This window comes from Chiloscyllium punctatum, chromosome 10, assembly GCF_047496795.1.
Source record: "Chiloscyllium punctatum isolate Juve2018m chromosome 10, sChiPun1.3, whole genome shotgun sequence".
NCBI lineage: Eukaryota > Metazoa > Chordata > Chondrichthyes > Orectolobiformes > Hemiscylliidae > Chiloscyllium > Chiloscyllium punctatum.
This window is the reverse complement of record NC_092748.1, coordinates 83,101,147-83,125,650: the sequence shown is the minus strand read 5'-3', so window position 1 is coordinate 83,125,650 and position 24,504 is coordinate 83,101,147. Positions and strand designations below refer to the sequence as shown.

Below are 24,504 nucleotides of genomic sequence, written 5' to 3'. Positions count from 1 at the left end.
GGGCTGTTGCTATAGGTAATCTAATCTCCATCATTTTCCTTGTGACTGATGTTCAGCTCGCTGGTTTATACTTCCAGGATTTCTCCCTCTTCTTATCTTTTTTAGCACTGTGTTTCCATTGTCATTCTCCAATTTTTTTTCCAAAATTGTGCAGATCTTTGAAAGGAACACCCAACTCATTCAGTATTTACATGATCACTTCTTTCATTATCCTGGGATGTAAATTATCAGGCCTTGGTGACTTATTAGCTGTCAGTCCCATTAACTTCTCCCATGCTTTTTATAAATTCATACTAATACCCTTCGATTCCTCCTCCATAGAAAATCTTGCTTCTCTTAGACTTGGGGAAGTTTTTTGTGTTGTCTTTTCGGAGATATTCAAAACTAATTAATTTTGCTGCCATTTCTTGCTGTCCATTATTAATCCTCCCATTTCAGACCAAATGGGGCCTGCATTTGATTTGGGTAATCTTTTGTTTAGAGAGAGCTCTTACGATCTGCTTTTATATCCTTTGCAAGTTTACTCACATAGTTTACTTTTCTTCTCTTAATCAATGTCTTGGTCCTCCTTTGCTGAATTCCAAACTGCGCTTAGTCCTCAGGCTTCCTACTTTTATACGACTCCTCTTTGGATCCATTAGAATCTTTTAATTTCTTTTGGTAACTATGGTTGAGCCACTTTTCCTGTAATGTTAACTTGCCCGAAAGCAATGTCTAATTGCAATTTATGCATGCATTTGTTCCTTTTCACCAATTCCTGTTCACTGTCATGCCTTTTTAATTAAGATTACTGTAGCACCCTCATTGCATGCATCTGTTAATTTCCTTCTCAGTGCTAACCCTCTTCCTCTTCCTTTTTGGATGCCTTTATATATCTTCCACTTACATTTTCTGCCCTTTGTTGATTCTTAACTCCATTTAGACTGATTCCACATCTAAACTTCCTGTGCCAGTATTTTTTCTTTCACCAACAAAAATACCCTCTCCTTTTCCATTTTGCTAGTCTTTCCTAAATGTTTAATATCCTTAGGTCTTGGTCACCATGTAGCCTTATCTCCATGATCATGATCATAATCATATTGTACCTGTTTGCAACAATTTGTATTGTTGATTCATCTAGCTCACTGTGAATATTCTGTGCATTCAGGTATAGTACCCTTGGACTTGTCTTTCTGATGTTTTTGACACTTTAATTTTGTACTCATGCCCTATTTACTGCTGACGCTTGTTTCCTCTGCCTTTTCACTTCTGCTTTCAACTTTTGTACCTTCCATTTCCATCTTTGCTTCCCTCACTCTTGTTTCCCTGCTAAGGTTCCGGTCTCCCCCCTCCCCCACCCCAGCACCAGTTTAAACATGCACTCATTATACTAATGAACACCCCTGGAGATATGAGTCCTTATCATGCAAGCCTTTCAAGCTTTTATATATCTCTCTTTTTCCAAAATTGGTTCCAATGTCTCAAACCAAAATCCATCTCTCTTGCACCACCTTCTGGACATACATTCATCCATTCTAATTTCCTATTCCTGATTTATGCTGTCATGTAATCTTGAAGTAATCTTGAGATTACGACCTTCAAGGTCCTGCTTTCTAATTTATTTCTTAGCTCTTTGTATTTTGCATGCAGAACCCAGCCCTTCTTTTCTCCCAAACCTGAAAATCTCTACCCCTTCCTCGCCCATGTTTTCAGCCTCCCCAATCCCTACAGGTTCCAATTACATTATTCATTTACCTGTTTCCCTAATTTATGTTTTGTTAACATTACCATCAATTTGTGTACTATGTTAAAATTTAAAAAGAGATATAACTACTTTGCCGGTAGTCACCAACGAGCAGGTTCCTTTCACCGTCGTAGCTGACTGCCTGTCACTGGGTCCTCACCTAATCTTCTCGTATGACGCAACTTTTCTCAAGTCTCCTCTGTCGTTTAGAGGAGGTGATGTGGAGATGCCGGTGTTGGACTGGGGTGGACAAAATTAAAAATCTCACAACACCAGGTTATAGTCCAACAGGTTTATTTGAAATACAAACTTTTGGAGTCCTGCTCCTTCTTCAGGTAACTAGTGGGGCCGGATCATAGGACACCAAATTCATAGTAAAAGATACAACTGATGTGATGTATGGAACAAACCTAGATTGTTGTTAAGTCTTTAATCACTTAGAATGGGGGTAAAGGTTTTGATCATTAATATCTAAATCCCAGAACTACTTTCAAGTCACAATCCCGAGACAACCTAAGAATTTATCAGTATTTAAAAGAAAAGGTGACATCTCAGCTCAGACAGTGCATTAGGGGTATGAGGTTAGTTTGTGTCTGTTTCTGCTGTGATTCGGATGATTGGTTAAAGCATAGTAGCTGTTGAGTATGAAAAGAAAAATTGTGAACTGACAACCTAATATTGAAAAAAATGTTTTCTCTCTGTATTTTACTCTTTCAGTAAAATTGTATTATCAGTAATTGACAACTACAGTCCATAAAATGTATTGCTTTGCTTGAGCAATGTATTTCTAATAATTCAAAGTATCCAGGATATTTAAAGCCATTGTGGGATATTTTGGATCGGTTCACAGCACCATGTTAAAGTTAGACTCATGTGGTCCCTTCTGTTGTTTAAGATAAAGTCAAATAGGTTTAACATATTCTGTCTAGATTACGTTAAATGTTTTTGCAACGTGAAAAAATTGAGTCATATGTTCTGACAGAATGACTTGTAATATGTGTCTAAAAATAATTGTTTTAAGCATTGATTGGGGAAAAAAATGACTAATTGAGGTAACTAAAGCGAAACTTCAGTACTAAGTTGATGTTCTTTGCATTGGTTTTTCATTTATTACTGTTTGTTTTCTTTTTAGGTGCATGATTGCTGATGAGGTAAGAAAATTAATTGACCTTTAGTCCAGAGCTGGAATTGTAATGCTGTTAATAAACCTCCTCTATCTTACCCAGCATAATCTCCAGCATTTTTGAGAGAAGAGGAAAGAATCAAATGCGTAGGTATAGAATAATGTCAGAATCATGGAATCCAATCGTCCATGTATTGATTACAATTTTAAAATTCCTATCCATTAGAACATTTATTTAATCAGTGATGTTAGCAACTCCAGTTATAGTTTTGCATTGGAGAGCAAAATACCATGATTGATACGAAAGTATATCGTACAACCTTGTGTGAATACTGGCATGGAAAAATGGATTAACAGTGGTGATGGGAACAATTGTAAGTGTTATGTCACTTTTGCTGTGATGAAGTAATCAGTTAGTTTTCAAATCTCTTTGCAAATAATTGGCAAACAGCAAATTTATTCCTCCTTTCGACAATTTCCATTGGCCATTTGGATTCACTTTGACAGGATGTCACTTTTTTTATATATAATGATAATACCTCAAGTTATCTCAGGACTGTGACTTGAAAGAAATTCTGGGATTGACATGTTAATCAATCAAAACCTGCATCCCCATTCTAAGTAATGAAAGACTTAACAGCAAGCTAGGTTTGTTCAATACATCGCATCAACCGTATGACACTTAGATCTTTTATAATAAATTCTGTGTCTATAATCCTGCTCCACTCATTACCTGGTGAAGGGGCAGTGCTCCAAAAGCTTATACTTTCAAATAAACCTGTTGGACTATAACCTGGTTCAGGTTGTAAATTGTTCGCTGAGCTGGAAGGTTTGTTTTCAGACATTTCATCACCATACTAGGTGAGCCTCCAGTGAAGCGCTGGTGTTATATCCCGTTTTCTATTTAAGTGTCTTGGTCTCTCAAGGTGGGTGATGTAATTTCCATTCCATTTCCTACAGTGTGGAAACAGGCCCTTCAGCCCAACAAGTCCACACTGACCCTCCGAAGAGTAACCCACCCCCTCTGACTAATGCACCGAACAACTATGGACAATTTAGCATGGCCAATTCACCTAACCTGCACATTTGTGGAATGTGCAAGGAAACCCACACAGACACAGGAAGAATGTGCAAACTCCACACACAGTCATCCAAGGCTGGAATTGAACCTGGGACCCTGCTGTGAGGCAGCAATGCTAACCACTGAGCCACTCGTGCCGAACCATTTCCAGTTCTTTTTATAAGAGAATGGTAGACGGGGTCTAAATCGATGTGTTTATTGATGGAGTTCTGATTAGAATGTCAGGCCTCAAGGAATTCCCATGCAAGTCTCTGTTTAGCTTGTCAGAGGATGGAAGTGTTGTCCCAGTCAAAGTGGTGGCCTTCTTCGTCTGGATGTAAGGATACTAGTGATAGTGGGTCATATCTTTTGGTGGCTGATTGGTTTTCATGTATCCTGGTGGCTAAATTTCTGCCTGTCTGTCCAAGGTAGAGTTTGTTACAGATCTTCCATGGTATTTTGTAAATGACATTCGTTTTGCTAGTTATTTGTATAGTGTCTTCTAGGGTAATCAGCTGCTATTTCAGTGTGTTGGTAGGTTTGTGTGCTACCATGATGCCAAGGGGTCTGAGTAATCTGGAAGTCATTTCAGAGATGCCTTTGTAAGGTAATGTAAGTAGAGTTTCTGGGCACGTTGTGTCTGCTTGTTTGGGTTTGTTGTTGAGACAGGAACGGACTGTGTTGATTGGGTACCCATCCTTCTTGAAAATGCTGAATAGGTATTTTTCTTCTGCTGTTGTTGGGTGATGCAGTGTGTTGTGGCTCATTGAAATAATGTCCTGATGCAACTCCATTTGTGGATGTTGGGATGATTGCTTCTGTAGTTAAATATCTGATCTGTGTATGTTGCTTTTCTGTAGACACTGATTTTAGAAGTTCTCCATTAACTGTTCATTCCACAGATTACAACAGGATCTGGACAAGATGGGCCAATGGGCTGAGAAGTAGCAGATGGAGTTTAATTCAGATAAACGCGAGGTGCTGCATTTTGGGGTTGCAAATCTTAGCAGGACTTGTACACTTAATGGTAAGGTCCTACGGAGTGTTGCTGAACAAAGAGACCTTGGAGTGCAGGTTCATAGCTCCTTGAAAGTGGAGTTGCAGGTAGATAGGATAGTGAAGAAGGTGATTGGCATGCTTTCTTTTATTGGTCAGAGTACTGAGTACAGGAGTTGGGAGGTCGTGTTGCGGCTGTACAGGACATTGGGTAGGCCACTGTTGGAATATTGCGTGTGTTTCTGGTCTCCTTCCTATCGGAAAGATGTTGTGAAACTTGAAAGGGTTCAGAAAAAATTTACAAAGATGTTACCAGGGTTGGAGGATTTGAGCTATAGGGAGAGGCTGAACAGGCTGGGGCTGTTTTCCCTGGAGCCTCGGAGGCTGAGGGGTGACCTTATGGACGTTTACAAAATTGAGGGGCATGGATAGGATAAATGGGCCAAGTCATTTCCCTGGGGTCGGGGAGTCCAGAACTAGAGGGCATAGGCTTAAAGTGAGAGGGGAAAGATATAGAAGAGACCTAAGGGGCAACTTTTTCACGCAGAGGGTGGTACGTGTATGGATGAGCGGCCAGAGGATGTGGTGGTGGCTGGTACAATTGCAACATTTAAGAGGCATTTGGATGGGTATATGAATAGGAAGAGTTTGAAGGGATATAGGCTGGGTGCTGGCAGGTGGGACGAGATTGGGTTGGGATATCTGGTCGTTGTGGACAGGTTGGACCGAAGGGTCTGTTTCCATGCTGAACATCTCTATGACTCTATGACACAGTGACATCTATGAAATGGGAGTCTGTTGTTGCTGTTCTCTTCCTCTTTAGTGAATTTTATTCCAGTAAGGATGATATTGATGATGGTGTGGGTTTCCTCTAATTTGTTAGGTTTTGTGATGACAAAGGTGTCATCCATGTAGCGGACCCAAAGTTTGGGTTGGATAGTTGGGAGGACTATTAGTTTGAGTCTCGACATTGTTGCTTCTGCTAAGAACCCTGATATGGGTGATCCTACAAGTGTTCCGATGATTTGTTTGAGATCTTGTTATTGAAGATGAAGTGGGTAGTGAGGCACAGGTCTACTAGCTTGAGGATGTTGTCTTTGCTGATGGAGCTGTTGCTGTCTGGTGTTTGTGTCCTTGGTTCCTCTGGTAGTGCAGTCACTGTTTCTTTGGCCAGGTTGATGTTAATTGATGTGAATAGGGCTGTTACATCAAAGGAGGCGATTATTTTGTCCTCTTCTATCTTGTTTCTTTGGTGTTCAGGAATTCTTGGGTGGAGTGGATGGAGTGGCATGGTCATTTTACTGGGTATTTCAGTTTTCAATGGAGCTCCTTAGCTAGTCTGTGTGTTGGTGTTCCAGGCAGTGCAACTATGGGTCTTGGGGGGGGGGGGCACACCCCTGGTTTGTGTACTTTTTGGTAATCTATAGAAGTGATGTGTGTTAGATCCATCTGTTTTCATTTTTTTGGAAATCTGTCTTGTTTATTTGTCCTGATTTATGACTTTTTAATGTAGATGAGACACGGTTTTTTAGTTGTGGAGTCTGGTCTATCGCCACTTGTTAGCAGTTGTTGGTATCTGTGAGCAGTGGGTTCATTTTTTCAATGTACTCTGTTCTGTTTAGATTGACATCCATGCACCCTTTGTCTGCAGGTCGGATTACACTGTTTTTGTCTTTTTTGAGTCTTTCTAGGGCTTTTTGTGTGTGTGTTGACGGAGTTCCCTTCTCTTTTTCCTCCTCCAGACAGTGCAAGTGTCTGTCTGATGGTCTGCTGGATTTCTTTTGTGAGTCCATTGGTTCTAATGCTGCTAAGAAGTCCTTTTTGTCCATGTCTCTATAGTTGTAGTTCATCCCTCTTACTAGGACGGCTTTTTCTGTATCTGTTAGTCATCAGTCTGATAAGTTTTTAAATCAAAACCTCTGAGTTGTCTATGTCGTTCCTTTGTGTGAGTTTTTCCTGCAGGGAGAGTTTTTTTTTTTATTTTCTGTGTTTGCTGTTGTTTGATTTTGGCTTGTTCTAGTGTCTGTCCATTCATGGTCTGTCACGTTAGTACTTAAACTTTCTTGGCACGACGTTTCCCGATTTTGTATTTATGGAGTCAGTTGTGGGTATCATTAATCATTTCTAGGAAATCACATATAACCTAGCGTTGTGATTTTGAACTTTTGTCCATCCCAGTCCAACACTGGCACCTCCACATCAAGGTTGTTCACAAGTAAGCTCAAAGTAAATCACTGAAATTGCCCTTTTGCCTACATTTTTTTCAGTAATTGAAATTTCTAAAACCAAAAAAAATTTAAACCTTTTTATGTTAAATTGGAACTAGATTTCTTTGTACTACTTCTTTAATGCGTTGTTTTCATTCTTATCCACGGCCCCTATCCCCTCCCTAATGGTCCAATCATTTGCTCTAAACTTGACAAGAGTTTGCCATGTGGACCTCAATTTTTTTTACCCTGGCTTTGTTTCCCTTCTGTTCCCTTTTTCTATGTGTAAACTTGGCCACTGGTTCTGCACTTTTTTATTTCTCTCCAGAGTTTTGTTTGGCCATTTGCTAGCAAGCTACATTGTATCAGGGGAAAGTACAAATGCATTTCCTGCACTGAAAAGCTGCTCTCCAGGGCAGTGGGAATGATGGCTATTAGCAAATGGAAATGGGTCATATCATGGAACATCAAAAGTGTCTTTTCTTACGGTAGTCTGTCAAATTACAGATCTCAATGAGAGCAACTTAATGAAAGACAATTTTAAACTTAAGTCATGGAGATATACAGCACGGAACAGACCCTTCGGTCCAACCCGCCCATGCCTACCAGATACCCTAACCCAATCTAGTCCCACCTGCCAGCACCTGGCCCATATCCCTCCAAACCCTTCCTATTCATACAGATGCCGTTTAAATGTTGCAATTATACCAGCCTCCACCACTTCCTCTGGCAGCCCATTATGCATGTGCACCACTTTCTACGTGAAAAAGTTGCCCCGTAGGTCTCTCTTATATCTTTCTCCTCTCACCCGAAACCAACGCTCTCTAGTTCTGGACTCACCCACCCCAGAGAAAAGATCTTGTCTATTTACTCTATCCATTCCCCTCATGATTTTATAAACCTCGATAAAGATCATCCCTCAGCCACCAATGCTCCAGGGAAAACAGCCCGAGCCTATTCAACCTCTCTTGATAGCTCAATTCCTCCAAACCTGGCAACATCCTTGTCAATCTTTTCTGAATCCTTTCATGTTTCACAACATCCTTTTTTGATAGGAAAGAGACCAGAATTGCTTGCAATATTCCAAAAGTGGTCTAACCAATATCCTGTACAGCTGCAACATGACCTCTTAACTCCTATACTCAGTACACTGACCAATAAAAGAAAGCATACCAAACACCACCTTCACTATCCTATCTACTTGCGATTCTACTTTCAAGGAGCTATGAACCTACACTCCAAGGTCTCTTTTTGTTCAGCAACACTCCCTTGGACCTTACCATTAAATGTATACATCTTGCTAAGGTTTGCTTTCCCAAAATGCTGCGCCTTGCATTTATCTACATTAAACTCCAGAGCCACTCCTCAGCCCATTTGGCCCATCTGATCAAGAACCCGTTGTCATCCAAGATAACCTTCTTCGCTGTCCACTATATCTCTAATTTTGGTGTCCTCTGCAAACTTACTAACTATACCTTTTAAGGTAACATCCAAATCTTTAATATAAATGATGAAAAGTAGTGGACCCAGCCCAGATCCTTGTGCCATTTCTGGAGAAAGGTGTTCCATTGGGATTGGAGAGGTAGGAAATATACAGAGTGCAGCAGAGATTGAAAACAGAATGTAATAAAGAGTGAAAGCTCAATGCACTTTATCTGAATGCACATAGCATTTCTTTCAAGGTGGATAAGTTGGCGACACAAATGAAAGCAAATGAATGTGATTTGATGGGTTTCTTCGAGATGTGATTCCAGAATGGTCAAGACTTGGGTGTCAATACTCAGGTTAATCAACATTCTAGAAAAATAGGCATAAAGGAGAAGGAGGGCGTAGCTTTATTAAAAAAGGATAGTTCTGTGCAGTGGTGAGCAGTGATATAGGTATAATAGATCATGATCTCATAATCAGTTTTTGGATGGAAATAGAATGGGAAAGAAAGGAAGTCACTAGTCTGAGTCATCTATAGCCTGTCAAAGAATTGCTCCTCTTATCGATTTTAAAGTAGAAATTGGGAACTAATAGAGGTGTGGAAGAAGTTCACTATAATTGTGATGGATAACTTATATTTGCATGTTGACTGGCCAAATCAGATAAGCAAGGGGAACAGGGAAGACAAATTTATAGAGTGCATCAGGGAATGTTTCTTAGAGCAGTATATTGCAGAATCTTCTCAGGAGTGGAACTAGTAATGTGTGCTGAGATCGGTTTAATTACTTGCCAGTTTGTCATTTGCACACACCATTGTTCTGCCATTCTCACATTCCGATCACCTAATCTGCATTTCCAGCAGCCCATCCATCCACTAATGCATAAATGCTGCCCCTTCTACACTCTACTTTTAGACTTTAAATGTTAGCTTGCCTGACATGGTTGCTGCCTGACCTGCTGTGATTTCACATTGGCCCCAGGGTCCCGTTCTTCCTGCGGGAGCCTGTGCCCTAAACCTGAGCCGCCTCCAAGGTTTTAGTTTTGTCCCTTTTAGGGATGTAGCATGGCGGACTCTATACAGACTGCTGCTGCACACCGTCCACCTCTTCTCCCTCATCCACCGCCCGGGCATGCCTTGGTGTGCCCATTTGCCGTTGGGTAGTAGGGATCCCTAGTGGAGGGCTGTCTACGTGGAAGTCCTCCCCCTTTCTCTGTGGGATCTGGGTTGGAGGGTGCTGCATGCAGCTGTCCCCTGCAACCGTAGATTGTGGTGGTTCACGGACACCCAGCCCCACTGCTTGTGCTGTGGAGTCCATGGACCATGTATATACGGGATGTGGGCATTTGCACTCCCTTTTTTAGTTTTCTCGAGAATCTGCTCCTCTGCTTTTGGCTGCACTTCAGTCCCATGCTCCTGATCTTTGGACACCTGGTGTGGAGGAGGGAGGGTAAGTTGCTCCTGAGCCTGGCCATAAACAGGTCCAGGCAGCAGGCTGTGGACACGGTTGTTAAGGCTGATTGCCTGCCCTGTCTTCCGCAGGTACGTCAGAGCCCAGGTTTCTCTGGAGAAGGAGCACGTGGTGTCTACCAACTCCCTCGAGCTATTCAGGGAGAGGTGGGCACAGCAGGGAGTGGTGTGCTTTATTTCCCCCCAACTCTATTTTGACTTAATCTCTGCCCTACCCTCCCCTTCACTTATTTGATCACGCAACATTGCCCTTTGATGAGAAGGGCATTGCTTGTCACTGGCCACTCAGGTGTTTCAATTTCCATCACAAGGAAGAAAGGAATAAAGATTTGTATACCTGCTGTTTTTCACTGTGTCCTACACCTGCACACACACCACATGGCTGCTGGGGAAAAATAAGCACTATTGCATTTAGGTGGTAGTGTCGGGGTAAGAAAAAAAATATACAAACGAGGGATTTAGAATCTACACAGTTCAATGAACTGACTCTGAGCTGGCTGGGCCATAGTCGGTGTGTTGCTGCTGCTGTGTTTCCCATTGTATCAGCCTGCTAAGCCAACTCGAAGACACCTCCTCCTACCGCCCCCTTAACCATGACCCCACTTCCCCATCACCAAACCATCATCTCCCAGACCATACACAGCCTCATTACCTCCAAGGAAGTCCCATCCATAGCTTCCAACCTCATAGTTCGGGAACCATGTACCGCCCGATTCTACCTCCTACCCAAGATCCACAAGCCTGACTACCCCGGTTAACCCATCATCTCAGCCTGCTCCTGCCCCACCGAACTCCTCTCCACCTACCTTGATACAGTCTTATTCTTCTCCCCCGTCCAGGAATTTCCCACATAAGTTTGGGACACCACCCAAGCCCTCCACCTCCAAGACTTTAGTTTCCCTGACCCCCAACGCCTCATCTTCACCATGGACACCCAGTCTGTCTCCATATCCATCAAAGGTGACTGACTTGACACTGACATTTTTTGCGAATCCACTGACTCCCACCCTGCCTCCTGCAAAAATGCTATCCTCTATTCCCAATTCCTCTGCCTTCGCCACATCTGCTCCCAGGAGGACCAGTTCCACCACTGAACACATCAGATGGCTCCTCCTTTTAAAGACCGCAATTTCCCCCCTCTCACGTGGTTGAAGAAACCTTTCAACTCATCTCATCCACGTCCCACACGTCTGCCCTCGAACACCATCCTCCAACTGTAACAAGGACAGAACCCCCCAGTCCTCACCTTCCACCCCACCAACGTTGCATCATCCTCCGCCACCTACAAACGGACCACACCACCAGAGATCTCTTTCCCTCCTCACCCCTATCTGCTTTCCGTAAAGACTGTTCTCTCTGCGACTACCTGGTCCGGTCCACACCCCCTAACAGCCCACCCTCCCCAGCACCTTCCCCTGCCACCGCAGGAATTGCAAAACCTGAGCCCACACCTTCCCCCATAACCTCCATCCAAGGCCCCAAATGAGTCTTCTGCATCCATCAAAGCTTCACCTGCACTCCCATGCAAATATCTGCTGCTCCCGATATGGTCTCCTCTACATTGGGGAGATCGGCTGCCTACTCAGAGTGCTTCGGAGAACATCTCCAGGACACCCGCGCCAATCAACCCCACCACCCCGTGGCCGAACAGTTCAACTCCCCCTCCCCCTCCCCCTCTGCCAAGGACATGCAGGTCCTGGACCTCCTCCATTGTCACTCCCTCACCACCTGACGTCTGTTTGAAGAACACCTCATCTTCCACCTCGGAACCCTTCAACCCCTTGGCATCAATGTGGACTTCACCAGTTTCCTCATTTTCCCCTCACTGTGCCCCCCCACCACCTTACCCCAGTTCCAACCTTCCAGCTCAGCACTGTCCTCATGATCTGTCCCATCTGTCAATCTTCCTTCCCACCTATCCGCCCCACCCTCTTCTCCGACCTATTACCTTTACCCTCACCTCCATCCACCTATTGCATTCTCAGCTACCTTCTCCCTAGCCCCAACCCCTCCCATTTATCTCTCCACCCCTGAGGCTCCCAGCCTCATTCCTGATGAGGTGCTTTTAAACCAAAATGTCGATTTTCCTGCTCCTCGGATGCTGCCTGACCTGCTGTGCTTTTCCAGCACCATTCTAATCTTGAGCTTAAAAATGTGTTGCTGGAAAAGTGCAGCAGGTCAGGCAGCATCAAAGGTACAGGAGAATCAATGTTTCGGGCAAAAGCCCTTCTTCAGGAATGAGGAGGGTGTGCCAAACAGGCTAAAATCAAAGGTAGGGAGGAGGGACTTGGGGAAGGGGCGTTGGGAATACGATCGGTGGAAGGAGGTTACGGTGAGGGTGATAGGCCGGAGAGGGGGTAGGGGTGGAGAGGTCGGGAAGAAGATTGCAGGTCAAGAAGGCAGTGCTGAATCTGAGGATTGGGACTGAGAAAAGTTGGGGGGAGGGGAAATGAGAAAGCTGGAGAAATCTGCATTCATCCTGTGTGGTTGGAGGGTTCCTAGGCGGAAGATGAGGTGCTCTTCCTCCAGGCGTTGTGTTGCCATGGTCTGGCGATGGAGGAGGCCAAGGACCCGCATGTCCTCGGCGGAGTGGGAGGGGGAGTTGAAGTGTTCAGCCACGGGGCGATTTGGGTTGGTTGGTGCGGGTGTCCCAGAGATGTTCTCTGAAACGTTCCGCAAGTAGGCGGCCTGTCTCCCCAGTGTATAGGTGGCCACATCGGGTGCAACGGATGCAGTAAATGATGTGTGTGGAGGTGCAGGTGAATTTCCGATGGATATGGAAGGATCCCTTGGGGCCTCGGAGGGAAGTGAGGGGGAGGTGTGGGCGCAAATGTTGCATTTCTTGCGGTTGCAGGGGAAGGTGCCAGGAGTGGAGGTTGGGTTGGTGGGGGGTGTGGATCTGATGAGGGAGTCACGGAGGGAGTGGTCTTTCCGGAATGCTGATCGGGGTGGGGAGGGAAATATACCCTTGGTGGTGGGGTCTGTTTGGAGGTGGCGGAAATGACGAAGGATGATACGATGTATCTGGAGGTTGGTGGGGTGGTAGGTGAGGACCAGTGTGGTTCTGTCCTGGTGGCGATTGGAGGGGCGGAGTTCAAGGACAGAGGAATGGGAAGTGGAGGAGATGTGGTGGAGAGCATCGTCAACCACGGCTGAGGGGAAATTGCGGTCTTTGAAGAAGGAGGCCATCTAGGTTGTTCGGTATTGGAATTGCTCCTCCTGGGAGCAGATGCGGCGAAGGTGAATGAATTGGGAATATGGAATAGCGTTTTTACAGGGGGCAGGGTGGGAGGAGGTGTAATCTCGGTAGCTGTGGGAGTCAGTCGGTTTATAGTAAACGTCTGTGTTGAGTCGGTGGTCCGAGATAGCAATGGAGAGGTCTAGGAAGGGGAGAGTGGAGTCTGAGATGGTTCAGGTAAATTTGAGGTCGGGGTGGAAGGTGTTAGTAAAGTGGATGAACTGTTCAACCTCCTCGTGGGAGCACGAGGTAGCGTCGATACAGTCATCGATGTAGCAGAGGAAAAGATGGGGGGGTGGAGCCAGTGTAGCTGCGGAAGATGGACTGTTCCACATATCCAATGAAGAGGCAGGCATAGCTGGGGCCCATGCGGGGTGCCCATGGCTACTCCTTTGGTTTGGAGGAAGTGGGAGGATTGGAAAGAGAAGTTGTTCAGAGTGAGGACCAGTTCAGTCAGTCGAAGGAGGGTGTCAGTGGAAGGGTACTGGTTGGTTCGGCGGGAAAGGAAGAAGCGGAGGGCTTTGAGGCCTTCGTGATGGGGGATGGAGGTGTATAGGGACTGGATTTCCATGGTGAAAATAAGGCGTTGGGGGCGGGGGAAGCGAAAATTATGGAGGAGGTGGGGAGTTCTTGGACTAAGGGGACAGGACCGTGTCAAGGTTTGCAGCAATGAGTTCGGTGGGGCAGGAGCAGGCTGAGACAATGAGTCAGCTGGGGTAGTCAGGTTTGTGGATTTTGGGTAGGAGGTAGAAACGGGCGGTGCGGGGTTGTGGGACTATGAGGTTGGAGGCGGTGGATGGGAGATCCCCTGAGGTGATGAGGTTATGGATGGTCTGGGAGATGATGGTTTGGTGGTGGGAGGTGGGGTCATGGTCATAATCTTGACTTTAATCTCCAGCATCTGCAGTGCCCACATTTGCCGTGTTACTGCTGCTTTTGGTTTCTGCCTTTTTTTTGGAGGAGGAGGAGAGTTTTCTTTCTCATTCCTCCTTTTCCAGTGAAGATATTTTGTGTTTTTGGTTGTCTTTATTCTAACATGGTCTAGGAAAACAGACTATGGGCAAGATCAATGATTGAGCAGTGTCTGACATTTCAGATAATTTGATAATGGTAATGTAATAGAAAGAGTCATTAGAAGGATACACCACCTGTGGTTAACAAAGGAAGTCAAAAAGAGTATCTAATCAGAAATTGAAGCTTACAAAGTGGTGAAAACTAATCATCAGCTACATGATTGAGATTTTTTTTAGAACCAGTAGAGCATGACTAAAAAGCTAACAACGAGGGAGAGAATTATGAAAATAACTTGACAAGAAATATAAAAATAAACAAGAGCTTCTACAGTTATATAAAAAGAGAATAGCTAAAGTAAATGTGGGACACTTGGGGAATGAAGCTAGTTAATTCACAATGGAGAACGGGGAAATGGCAGACAAATGTAAATATTTTGCATCAATCTTCATGGTTGTGGATACTGTAAACATCCTAATGATAAGCAAGGTGCTAATGGGAGGAAAGATGTCTTAGCAGCCCATTATCACTTAGGTTGAAGTATTTGACAAACTAATGAGAGCATAGACTGAAAAGTCACCAGAACATGTTGACCTCTATCCAAAGGTTTAAAAGGAAGTAGTGAAGGTATTTGCTCAAAATACTTCAAAAGTCATTGGATTCTGGGATTTGAAAATGGCTAATGGGATGCCGGTGTTGGACTGGGTGTACAAAGTTAAAAATTGCACAACACCAGGTTATAGTCCAACAGGTTTAATTGGAAGCACACTAGCTTTCGGAGCGACGCTCCTTCATCGGGTGGTAGTGGAGGGCTCATATTGTCTAGCTATCACCATTGTTAACAGCTAACCCGAGAATGCAACTTTTTTAAAAAAGGTTTTGTGATTTACACATGAAAGAAGTGAAACTATCACGGTATTCTAACAGATGAAAGGCTTAACAGACAATCAGTTGTTCAATGTATAATTTCAGTTACATCACACTGTAAATTTTTGCTATAAATTCTGTGTGTTAGTATTGAGCCCTCCATTACCACCCGATGAAGGAGCGTCGCTCCGAAAGCTAGTGTGCTTCCAATTAAACCTGTTGGACTATAACCTGACATTGTGTGATTTTTAACTTTGTTCAAGAAGGGAGACACACAGCAAGCAGGAAACAGTCGGCCAATTACCTTAACATCTCTCATTGGGAGAAAAAGCTGGGGGCCATTATGAAGGTAGAAAGAGCATGGCACTTAGAAAAACTTAATCCAGTCAAACTGAGTCAACGTGGTTTGGTAAAGCAGAATTCATATTTAACAAATTTGCTTGTACTATTTGACATTATAGCAAGCGGAGTTGAATAAGAGGCCCAGTTGATGCAGTGTATTTGAATTTTCTGAAGGCATTTGATGAGCGGTACCACCTAAAACTTTATTACACAAGTGAAGAACTCTCAGTAATGGGGGTAATGCATTAGTATGAATTTAGGAGTGGTTTACACACACAAGATACTGAGTCAAGATTAAATGGGTGTTATTTTCCAGTCATGCAGTGTCACAAGAATGAGTCCTTGAGCCTTATTATTTACCATGTATGTTAATAACTTGGAGAAGGGAACAGAGTGTAATGTATTCAAATTTACTGATGCTACAAAAATAGACGAGAGGACATGTTGAAATGAGGACATAAGGAATCTGTAAGGGGATGTAGATAGATTGAATTAGTGGGATAAAAACTTGGTAAATAGAGTTTAATTTAGGAAAGTGTAAGGTCATGTAATTTGGCAGGAAGATCAAAAGAAAGACTATTTAAATGAAGAGAGCCTCTTTTTAAAAAGAATACAGCACTGAGAGACGTCTGGGTTTTCTTGTGCATGAAACATAAAGTGTTAGCATGTAGGTGTTCTTGTGCACTAAATGTAACATGTTAGCATGCAGGTGCAGCAATCATTTCAGACACCTTGCAGAGCAACCTAGATTATCCGAAAGAGACGGGCAGAGAGTATTTTGTTCAGAAGACTGATTGTTCACATAACTGATCAGGGTCCCCGTGGCAGTGGCAATCGCAGGAACATGGCCCCTGCGGCGACGGGAATAGCAGGAACAGGATTCCCGGGTGGCGGTGGCAATAGCAGGAACAGGGTTCCCATGGCGGTGGCAATAACAGGAATAGGGTTCCCGTGGTGGTGGCAATAGCAGGAACCTGGTCGTGAGGTAGCGGCAATAGCATGAACAGGGGTCCCCATGGCGACGGCATTGGAAGGAACAGGATTTCCATGGCAACGCAATAGCAAGAACAGTGTCCCTGTGGTGGTGGCAAAAGCAGGAACATGGTCGTGAGGCGATGGCAATAGCAGGAACAGGGTTCCCGTGGCAGTGGCAATAGCAGGAACATGGTCCCTGCGGTGATGGCAATAGCAGGAACAGGGTTCCCGTGGCGACGGCAATAGCAGGAACAGGGCTCCCCATGGCGACGGCATTGGAAGGAACCGGGTTCCCGTGGCAACAGCAATAACAGGAACAGGATTCCCATGGGGGCGGCAATAGCAGGAACATGGTCCCCGTGGGGGCAGCACTAGCAGGAACAGGGTTCCCGTTGCGATTGCATCAGAAGGAACAGGGTCCCCGGGGCGACGGCATTAGAAGGAACAGGGTCCCCGGGGCGACGGCAATAGCAGGAGTAGGTTCCTGTGGCGACCCTGTTCCTGCTCATGCTGCCAGCCCAGCTGCCTGCTCTTGCTGTGCTTTTATTTAAGTTTAATAATATTTTTGCCAGACCTTGAGATCTTATTTGCATAATCCGAAATTCAGATAATTGATGTTCAGATAACTGAGGTTGTTCTTTACTGGCATTGGAGGTAGTTCAAAAAAATTCACAAAGGTAATAAGACCATAAGACATAGGAGTGGAAGTAAGGCCATTCGGCCCTTCGAGTCCACTCCGCCATTCAATCATGGCTGATGGGCATTTCAACTCCACTTACCCGCATTCTCCCCGTAGCCCTTAATTCTTTGGAATAGGTTGACTTCTCGGGAATACTTAAACAAGTTAGGCCTTTATTCATTTGACTTTAGAAGAATGAGGGATGATCTCATTAATGTACACAAGATTGTGAGTGGCATGGCAGAGTAGATAGAACATAGAAAAGTACGGCACAGAACAGGCCCTTTGGCTCACGATGTTGTGCCGAGATTTAATCCTAATGTCAAATATAGTAAATTAACCTATGCAGCCCTCAACTCACTGCTATCCATGTGCATGTCCAGCAGTCGCTTAAATGTCCTCAATGACTCTGCTTTCACCACCACAGCTGGCAACACATTCCATGCATTCACAACTCTCTGCGTAAAGAACCTACCTCTGACATCCCCTTTTTGACCTTCCTCCTAATATCTTCAAACTGTGACTTCTCATACCAGTCAATCCTGCCTTGGGAAAAAGATGTTGAAGATGTTTCCAGTCATGGGGAAGTCTCCCACTGGAGGGCATAATTCCAGAATAAAAGGGTCCTCGTTTAAATTAAGGTACAAAAAAATTTCTTCTCCCAGTCGATGGGGAATGTCTAAAATTTGCTATGTCAGAGAGTTTTTGATGCTATATCACTGAGTATTTAATGAGGAGGGAGATCGGAGCTATAGGGAAGTAGTAACTCCGAAGATGGCAGATAGATGGGTGACAGTGAGGGGGACTGGGAGGAAGCAGCCAGTGCAGGAACCCCCTGCGGTCGTTCCCCTCAAGAACAAGTATACCGTTTTGGATACTTGTGGGGGGGACGACTTACCAGGGGTAAGTGACGGGGCTCAGGCCTCTGGCACGGAGCCTGTCCCCGCTACTCAGAAGGGAAGGGTGGAGAAGAGCAGAGCAATAATAATTGGGGACTCGATAGTTCGGGGCACAGATAGGCGGTTTTGTGGGAACGAGAGAGACTCACGTTTGGTATGTTGCCTCCCAGGTGCCAGGGTACGTGATGTCTCTGATCGTGTTTTCCGGGTCCTTAAGGGGGAGGGGGAGCAGCCTGAAGTCGTGGTCCATATTGGCACCAATGACATAGGTAGGAGGAGTGCTGAGGATGTTAGACAGGCTTTTAGGGAGCTAGGTTGGAAGCTCAGAGTTAGAACGAACAGAGTTGTTGTCTCTGATTTGTTACCCGTGCCACGTGATAGAGAGTCAAGGAATAGGGAGAGAGAACAGTTAAATGCGTGGCTACAGGGATGGTGCAGGAGGGAGGGATTTCGGTACTTGGATAACTGGGGTTCTTTCTGGGGAAGGTGGGACCTCTATAAACAGGATGGTCTGCACCTGAACCTGAGGGGCACCAGTATCCTTGGGGGGAGGTTTGCTAGTGCTCTTGGGGGGGGGGGGGGGGGGGGATTTAAACTAACTCTGCAGGGGCATGGGAACCCAGACTGTAGCTTTAGGGTGCAGGACCTGGAGTGTAGGGAGGTTAGGAATATGGCATCAATCTTAAAGGAGAGTGCCTGTAAACAGAAGAGTGGCTTGAAGTGTGTATACTTTAATGCCAGAAGTATACGAAATAAGGTAGGTGAACTCGCAGCGTGGGTTGGTACCTGGGACTTCGATGTTGTGGCTATTACGGAGACATGGCTAGATCAGGGACAGGATTGGCTGTTGCAGGTTCCACGGTTTAAATGTTTTAGTAGGGTCAGAGGTGGGGGTAAAAGGGGGGGGGGGGTGTGGCTTTGCTTGTCAAAGATAGTATTACAGCGGTGGAAAGGAAGATGGACGAAGATTTGCCATCTGAGGTAGTTTGGGTTGAGGTTAGGAATAGGAGAGGTGAGGTCACCCTGTTAGGAGTCTTTTACAGGCCTCCTAATAGTCCTAGAATCGTTGAAGAAAGCATTGCGAAGATGATTCAGGAGAAGAGTGACAGTAATAGGGTGATTGTTATGGGAGACTTTAACTTTCCTGATATTGATTGGGAAAGCTATAGCTCAAGTTCGTTAGATGGGTCAGTGTTTGTGCAATGTGTGCAGGAGAGTTTCCTGACACAATATGTAGATAAGCCAACAAGAGGTGAGGCCATACTGGATTTGGTTCTGGGTAACGAACCAGGCCAGGTATTAGAACTAGAGGTAGGTGAGCACTTTGGGGACAGTGACCACAATCCGGTGATTTTTACTCTAGTGATGGAGAGGGATAAGTGTGTACTACAGGGCAAGAGTTATAGCTGGGGGCAGGGAAATTATGATGCGTTGAGGCATGACTTAGGATGTGTGGATTGGAAAAGTAGATTCCAAGGCAAGAGCGTAATTGATATGTGGAACTTGTTCAAGGAGCAACTATTGAGTGTCCTTGATAAGTACGTACCTATCAGGCAGGGAGGAAAGGGTCGTGTGAGGGAGCCGTGGTTTAATAAGGAGTTGGAATCCCTTGTTAAATGGAAGAGGGCGGCCTTTGTAAAGATGAGGCGTGAAGGTTCAATAGGGGCGATTGAGAGTTATAAGGTAGCCCGGAAGGACCTGAAGAGAGAGCTAAGAGCAGCAAGGAGGGGACATGAAAGGTCCTTAGTTGGTAGGATTAGGGAAAACCCTAAGGCTTTCTATAGGTATGTTAGGAATAAAAGAATGACTAGGGTAGGAATAGGTCCAATCAAGGATAGTAATGGGAAGTTGCGTGTGGAGGCTGAAGAGATTGGGGAGGCGCTGAATGAATACTTTTCGTCAGTATTCACTCAGGAACAGGACATTGTTGTCGATATGAATACTGAGGCACGAATAAGTAGAGTGGATGGCTTTGAGATATGTAGAGAAGAGGTGTTGGAAATTCTGGCAAGGGTGAAAATAGATAAGTCCCCTGGGCCTGATGGCATTTATCCTAGGATTCTCTGGGAAGCAAGGGAGGAGATTGCAGAGCCATTGGCCTTGATTTTTGTGTCCTCTTTGTCTACAGGAGTAGTGCCAGAGGACTGGAGGCTAGCAAACGTGGTTCCCTTGTTCAAGAAGGGGAGTAGGGACAGCCCTAGTAACTATAGGCCAGTGAGTCTCACTTCTGTTGTGGGCAAAGTCTTAGAGAGAATTGTAAGGGATAGGATTTATGCACATCTGGATTAGAATAATGTGATCAAGGAGAGTCAGCATGGTTTTGTGAAGGGCAGGTCGTGCCTCACAAACCTTATTGAATTCTTTGAGAAGGTGACTAAGGAGGGAGATGAGGGGAAAGCGGTAGATGTGGTGTATATGGATTTTAGTAAGGCGTTTGATAAGGTCCCCCATGGTAGGCTACTGCAGAAAATACAGAGATATGGCATTGAGGGTGAGTTGGAGGTTTGGATTAGGAATTGGCTGACTGGAAGAAGACAGAGGGTAGTAGTTGATGGCAAAGGTTCATCTTGGAGTGCTGTCACTAGCGGTGTTCCGCAAGGATCTGTTTTGGGACCATTGCTGTTTGTCATTTTTATAAATGACCTGGAGGAAGGGTTAGAAGGTTGGGTGAGCAAGTTTGCGGATGATACGAAAGTCGGAGGAGTTGTAGACAGTGAGGAAGGATGTGGCAGGTTACAGCTGGATATAGAGAAGCTGCAGAGCTGGGCAGAAAGGTGGCAAATGGAGTTCAATGTAGCTAAGTGTGAGGTGATTCACTTTGGTAAGAGTAATAAAAAGATGGGGTACTGGGCTAATGGTCGGATACTTGGTAGTGTGGAAGAGCAGAGGGATCTTGGTGTCTATGTACACAGATCTCTGAAAGTTGCCACCCAGGTAAATAGTGCAGTGAAGAAGGCATATGGCGTACTGGCTTTTATTGGTAGAGGAATTGAGTTCCGGAGTCCTGAGGTCATGCTGCAGTTGTATAAGACTCTGGTGCGGCCGCATCTGGAATATTGTGTGCAGTTTTGGTCGCCATACTATAGGAAGGATGTGGAGGCACTGGAACGGGTGCAGAGGAAGTTTACCAGGATGTTGCCTGGTATGGTAGGAAGATCCTATGAGGAAAGGCTGAGGCACTTGGGGTTGTTTTCATTGGAGAAAAGAAGGTTTAGGGGTGACTTGATAGAGGTGTACAAGATGACTAGGGGGTTAGATAGGATTGACAGTGAGAACCTTTTTCCACGTATGGAGTCAGCTATTACAAGGGGGCATAGCTTTAAATTAAGGGGGGGTAGATATAGGACTGATGTTAGGGGTAGGTTCTTCACTCAGCGAGTCGTAAGTTCATGGAATGCCCTGCCAGTAGCAGTAGTGGACTCTCCCTCTTTATGGGTATTTAAGCGGGCATTGGATAGGTATATGGAGGATAGTGGGTTAGTGTAGGTTAGGTGGGCTTTGATCGGCGCAACATCGAGGGCCGAAGGGCCTGTATTCTTCTATGTTCTATAACTCTTTAAAATATCAAGGAGTTGATTGTTATGTTGACCTGACAACAAAGTGGAGTTGAGGCCAGATTGGTCATTAGATTAGATTCCCTACAGTGTGGAAACAGGCCCTTTGGCCCAACAAGTCCATACCGACCCTCTAAAGAGCAATCCACCCAGACCCATTCCCCTACACCTAACACTACGGGCAATTTAGCATGGCCAGTTCACCTAACCTGCACATTTTTGGACTATGGGAGAAAACCGGAGTACCTGGAGGAAACCCACGCAGACACTGGGAGAATGTGCAAACTCCACACACAGTTGCCCGAGGCAGGAATTAAACGCAGGTGCCTGGTGCTGTGAGGCAGCAGTGCTAACAACTGTGCCACCGTGCTGCCAAATTGGTAATGATCTTGATGAATGGTGAGACAGGCTTCAAGGGCTGACTAGTCTAATCTTACGCCTATTTCCCATGTTCTTTTGTAACACTTGGGAGCCAAGTCAAAGTATGAATTAATCAAATAACTGAAATCATTTTCAATTGTAACTTTTCCTTCCTTCCTTGGTTTATGTACTTATTGTTTTTATTCAATAGTGTTCAATCAAACTAATTATAAAGCATGAGTTAAATTTCCCTGGTTTCCTTTTTATTTTGAAAATAATACTTTTTCAAATATCCTTGCAGTTTGTAAATTGCTTCCTTTATGTTTTGCAAAAGGCTCATTAGTGATCTCCAATGTGTCGCGATCATATATTTTTTAGCACTGCGTTGTACTCTGTGGTGACCCATAATATTTGGTAATGAGATGCGTTCAGTTGACAACGGCCTGATACCAGAGTTTTGGAATTTTATCATTGTTATTCATCAATAATTTATGCATTGCAAATTTGATGATCTTGATTTTTCGGGAGTTGCATTTTTATTTTTGTGAAATTGCTCAGACTTATTAATTACCACGACCCCTTTGACCTCTTATCTGAGATTATAATAAGGCTCAGCATGACAACCACCAGCAGATTTTCTAAGGCTCGTAATAAAGGTTTTTCATCAACTTTGAGTCAAAACCACCAGCTTCTATTGTGTTTTAGAAATTTATGATTTATCACGTGCTTACTTTCTCTCCTGATTCAGGTTTCAGTTGTGAGATTGTTGAGTTATAATTCTTAAGGTAACTGGCGAGGTTTCTGCTCTTGGGCACAGAAGGACCTCGTTCAGGTCACCTTTTATACTAGCCTATCTAATTGCAGGCTTGGCACTTGTATTAAATTATAAGCAGAAGTTTTATGTTTGCAGTCACTGTTGTATTGAGTGAAGTTCATAGGGTCTAGATCGCCACAGCTTGGAGTGATTTTTCTCTCGCAATCTTTCCCTCTTCGTTTAGCTAATTACACAATTGTACTCAGGGAATCATGTGGCCAGAGAGGTGCAATCACTCACCGCTGCTGGGAACCATCTGGATCTCTTGCCTCTGGTGTCATATTTTAAAACTGATCTGTATGCCACCTCAATGCTGTGAGCCAAGAATTGTTCTTCACCCTTTATTACTGAGCAAATCACCCAGAGGAAAGGCAAGTTCACTTCCTGTAACATGGAGAAGGACCCTGGAGATATTGGCAAACAGGCAGTGCAAAGGAAGGTAATGCCTTTTTTCAGCTGACTGCCAGAGGAGTCTGTGCCACCAGATCAAGCCAGTCTGGGCACAAATTGAAGCACAGAGCAGTGCTGTGTTTTGGTTAAAAAGGAAGAATAAGCATTGCAAAAAGAATATCAATGATCTGCGCTCCAAAAAGGTAATTGTCACAATCATCTCTCTGCTACCTTGCACTCACAGGACTAACGTTCACTCTTACACTGGTTCTGCAGGCAATTCTCACCAAGGCTCATGAGTACAGCTGTCAGCATCTTAAGACCAAAAGACATAGGAGTGGAAGTAAGGCCATTCAACCCATCGAGTGCACTCTGCCATTTCATCATGGCTGATGGGCATTTCCACTCCACTTATCTGCACTCTCCCCATAGCCCTTAATTCCTTGTGAGATCAATCTCTACCACAGAACACAGCGAAGGCTGGGACGTTAAAGGTCTTCAAGGCAATGAATTCCATAGGCCCACCACTCTCTGGCTGAAGAAATGTCTCCTCACTTCCGTTCTAAATTGACCCCCTCTGATTCTAAGGCTGTGCCCATGGGTTCTAGTCTCCCTGCCTAATAGAAACAACTTCCCAGCGTTCACCCTTTCTAAGCAATGCATTATCTTGTAAGTTTCTATTAGATTTACCCCCCCCCCCCCCCAACCTTCTAAACTATAATGAATGCAATCTCAGGATCCTCAGCGGCTCATCATATGTTAGGCCTACCATTCTAGGGATCATCTGTGTGAATCTCCGCTGGACATGCTCTGGTGCCAGTATGTCCTTCCTGAGGTGTGGGGCCCAAAATTGGACACAGTATTCTAAATGGGGCCTAGTCAGAGCTTTATAAACTCTCAGAAGCTCTTTGTTGCTTTTATGTTCCAACCCTCTTGAGGTAAATGACAAACATTACATTCGCTTTCTTAATCACGGACTCAATCTGCAAGTTAACCTTTAGGGAATCCTGGATTAGCACTCCCAGATGACCATTTAATGGCTCTCACCCACTTCAACGTCCCACAGCACTAACCCTCCCACCCTTTGCATTTCCTACTTCTTCACTGGGGACACTTTATCATGTCTCCTGCTTCTGCATCACCACTAGTGACTTATCCGTCCCTATATCAGACTCATTCCTGCCCTTTGTCTCATTGAATGAAAAATTAGCTCACTCTCTCACCCCTTGGTTGACTTGGTGGTACCTCTGGCTGACTGTAGGCCACATTCACTGACAATCAACAACCCCCCTTTGACTTTCACATGTCACCAATTATTTGAAGCACATGCAGTGTGTTTGCTGCATGAATTGCTGGCATGTGCTGCAGGT

General features: G+C 44.7%; 1 protein-coding gene across 5 annotated transcripts in view; it reads left to right on the top strand.

Annotated features, from left to right (window-relative positions):
• The window catches only part of zranb3 (zinc finger, RAN-binding domain containing 3), a 186,525-nt gene that overhangs the window by 35,732 nt on the left and 126,289 nt on the right, over positions 1–24,504 (top strand). For 4 of the 5 annotated variants that reach the window (XM_072579672.1, XM_072579673.1, XM_072579671.1 and 1 more), the window contains one exon: positions 2,856–2,874. The exons of the other annotated variant lie outside the window; for it this stretch is intronic. In XM_072579672.1, coding sequence (XP_072435773.1) covers positions 2,856–2,874 — 19 coding nt within the window. The remainder of the gene's footprint in view (positions 1–2,855; positions 2,875–24,504) is intronic. 5 annotated transcript variants of the gene reach the window in all.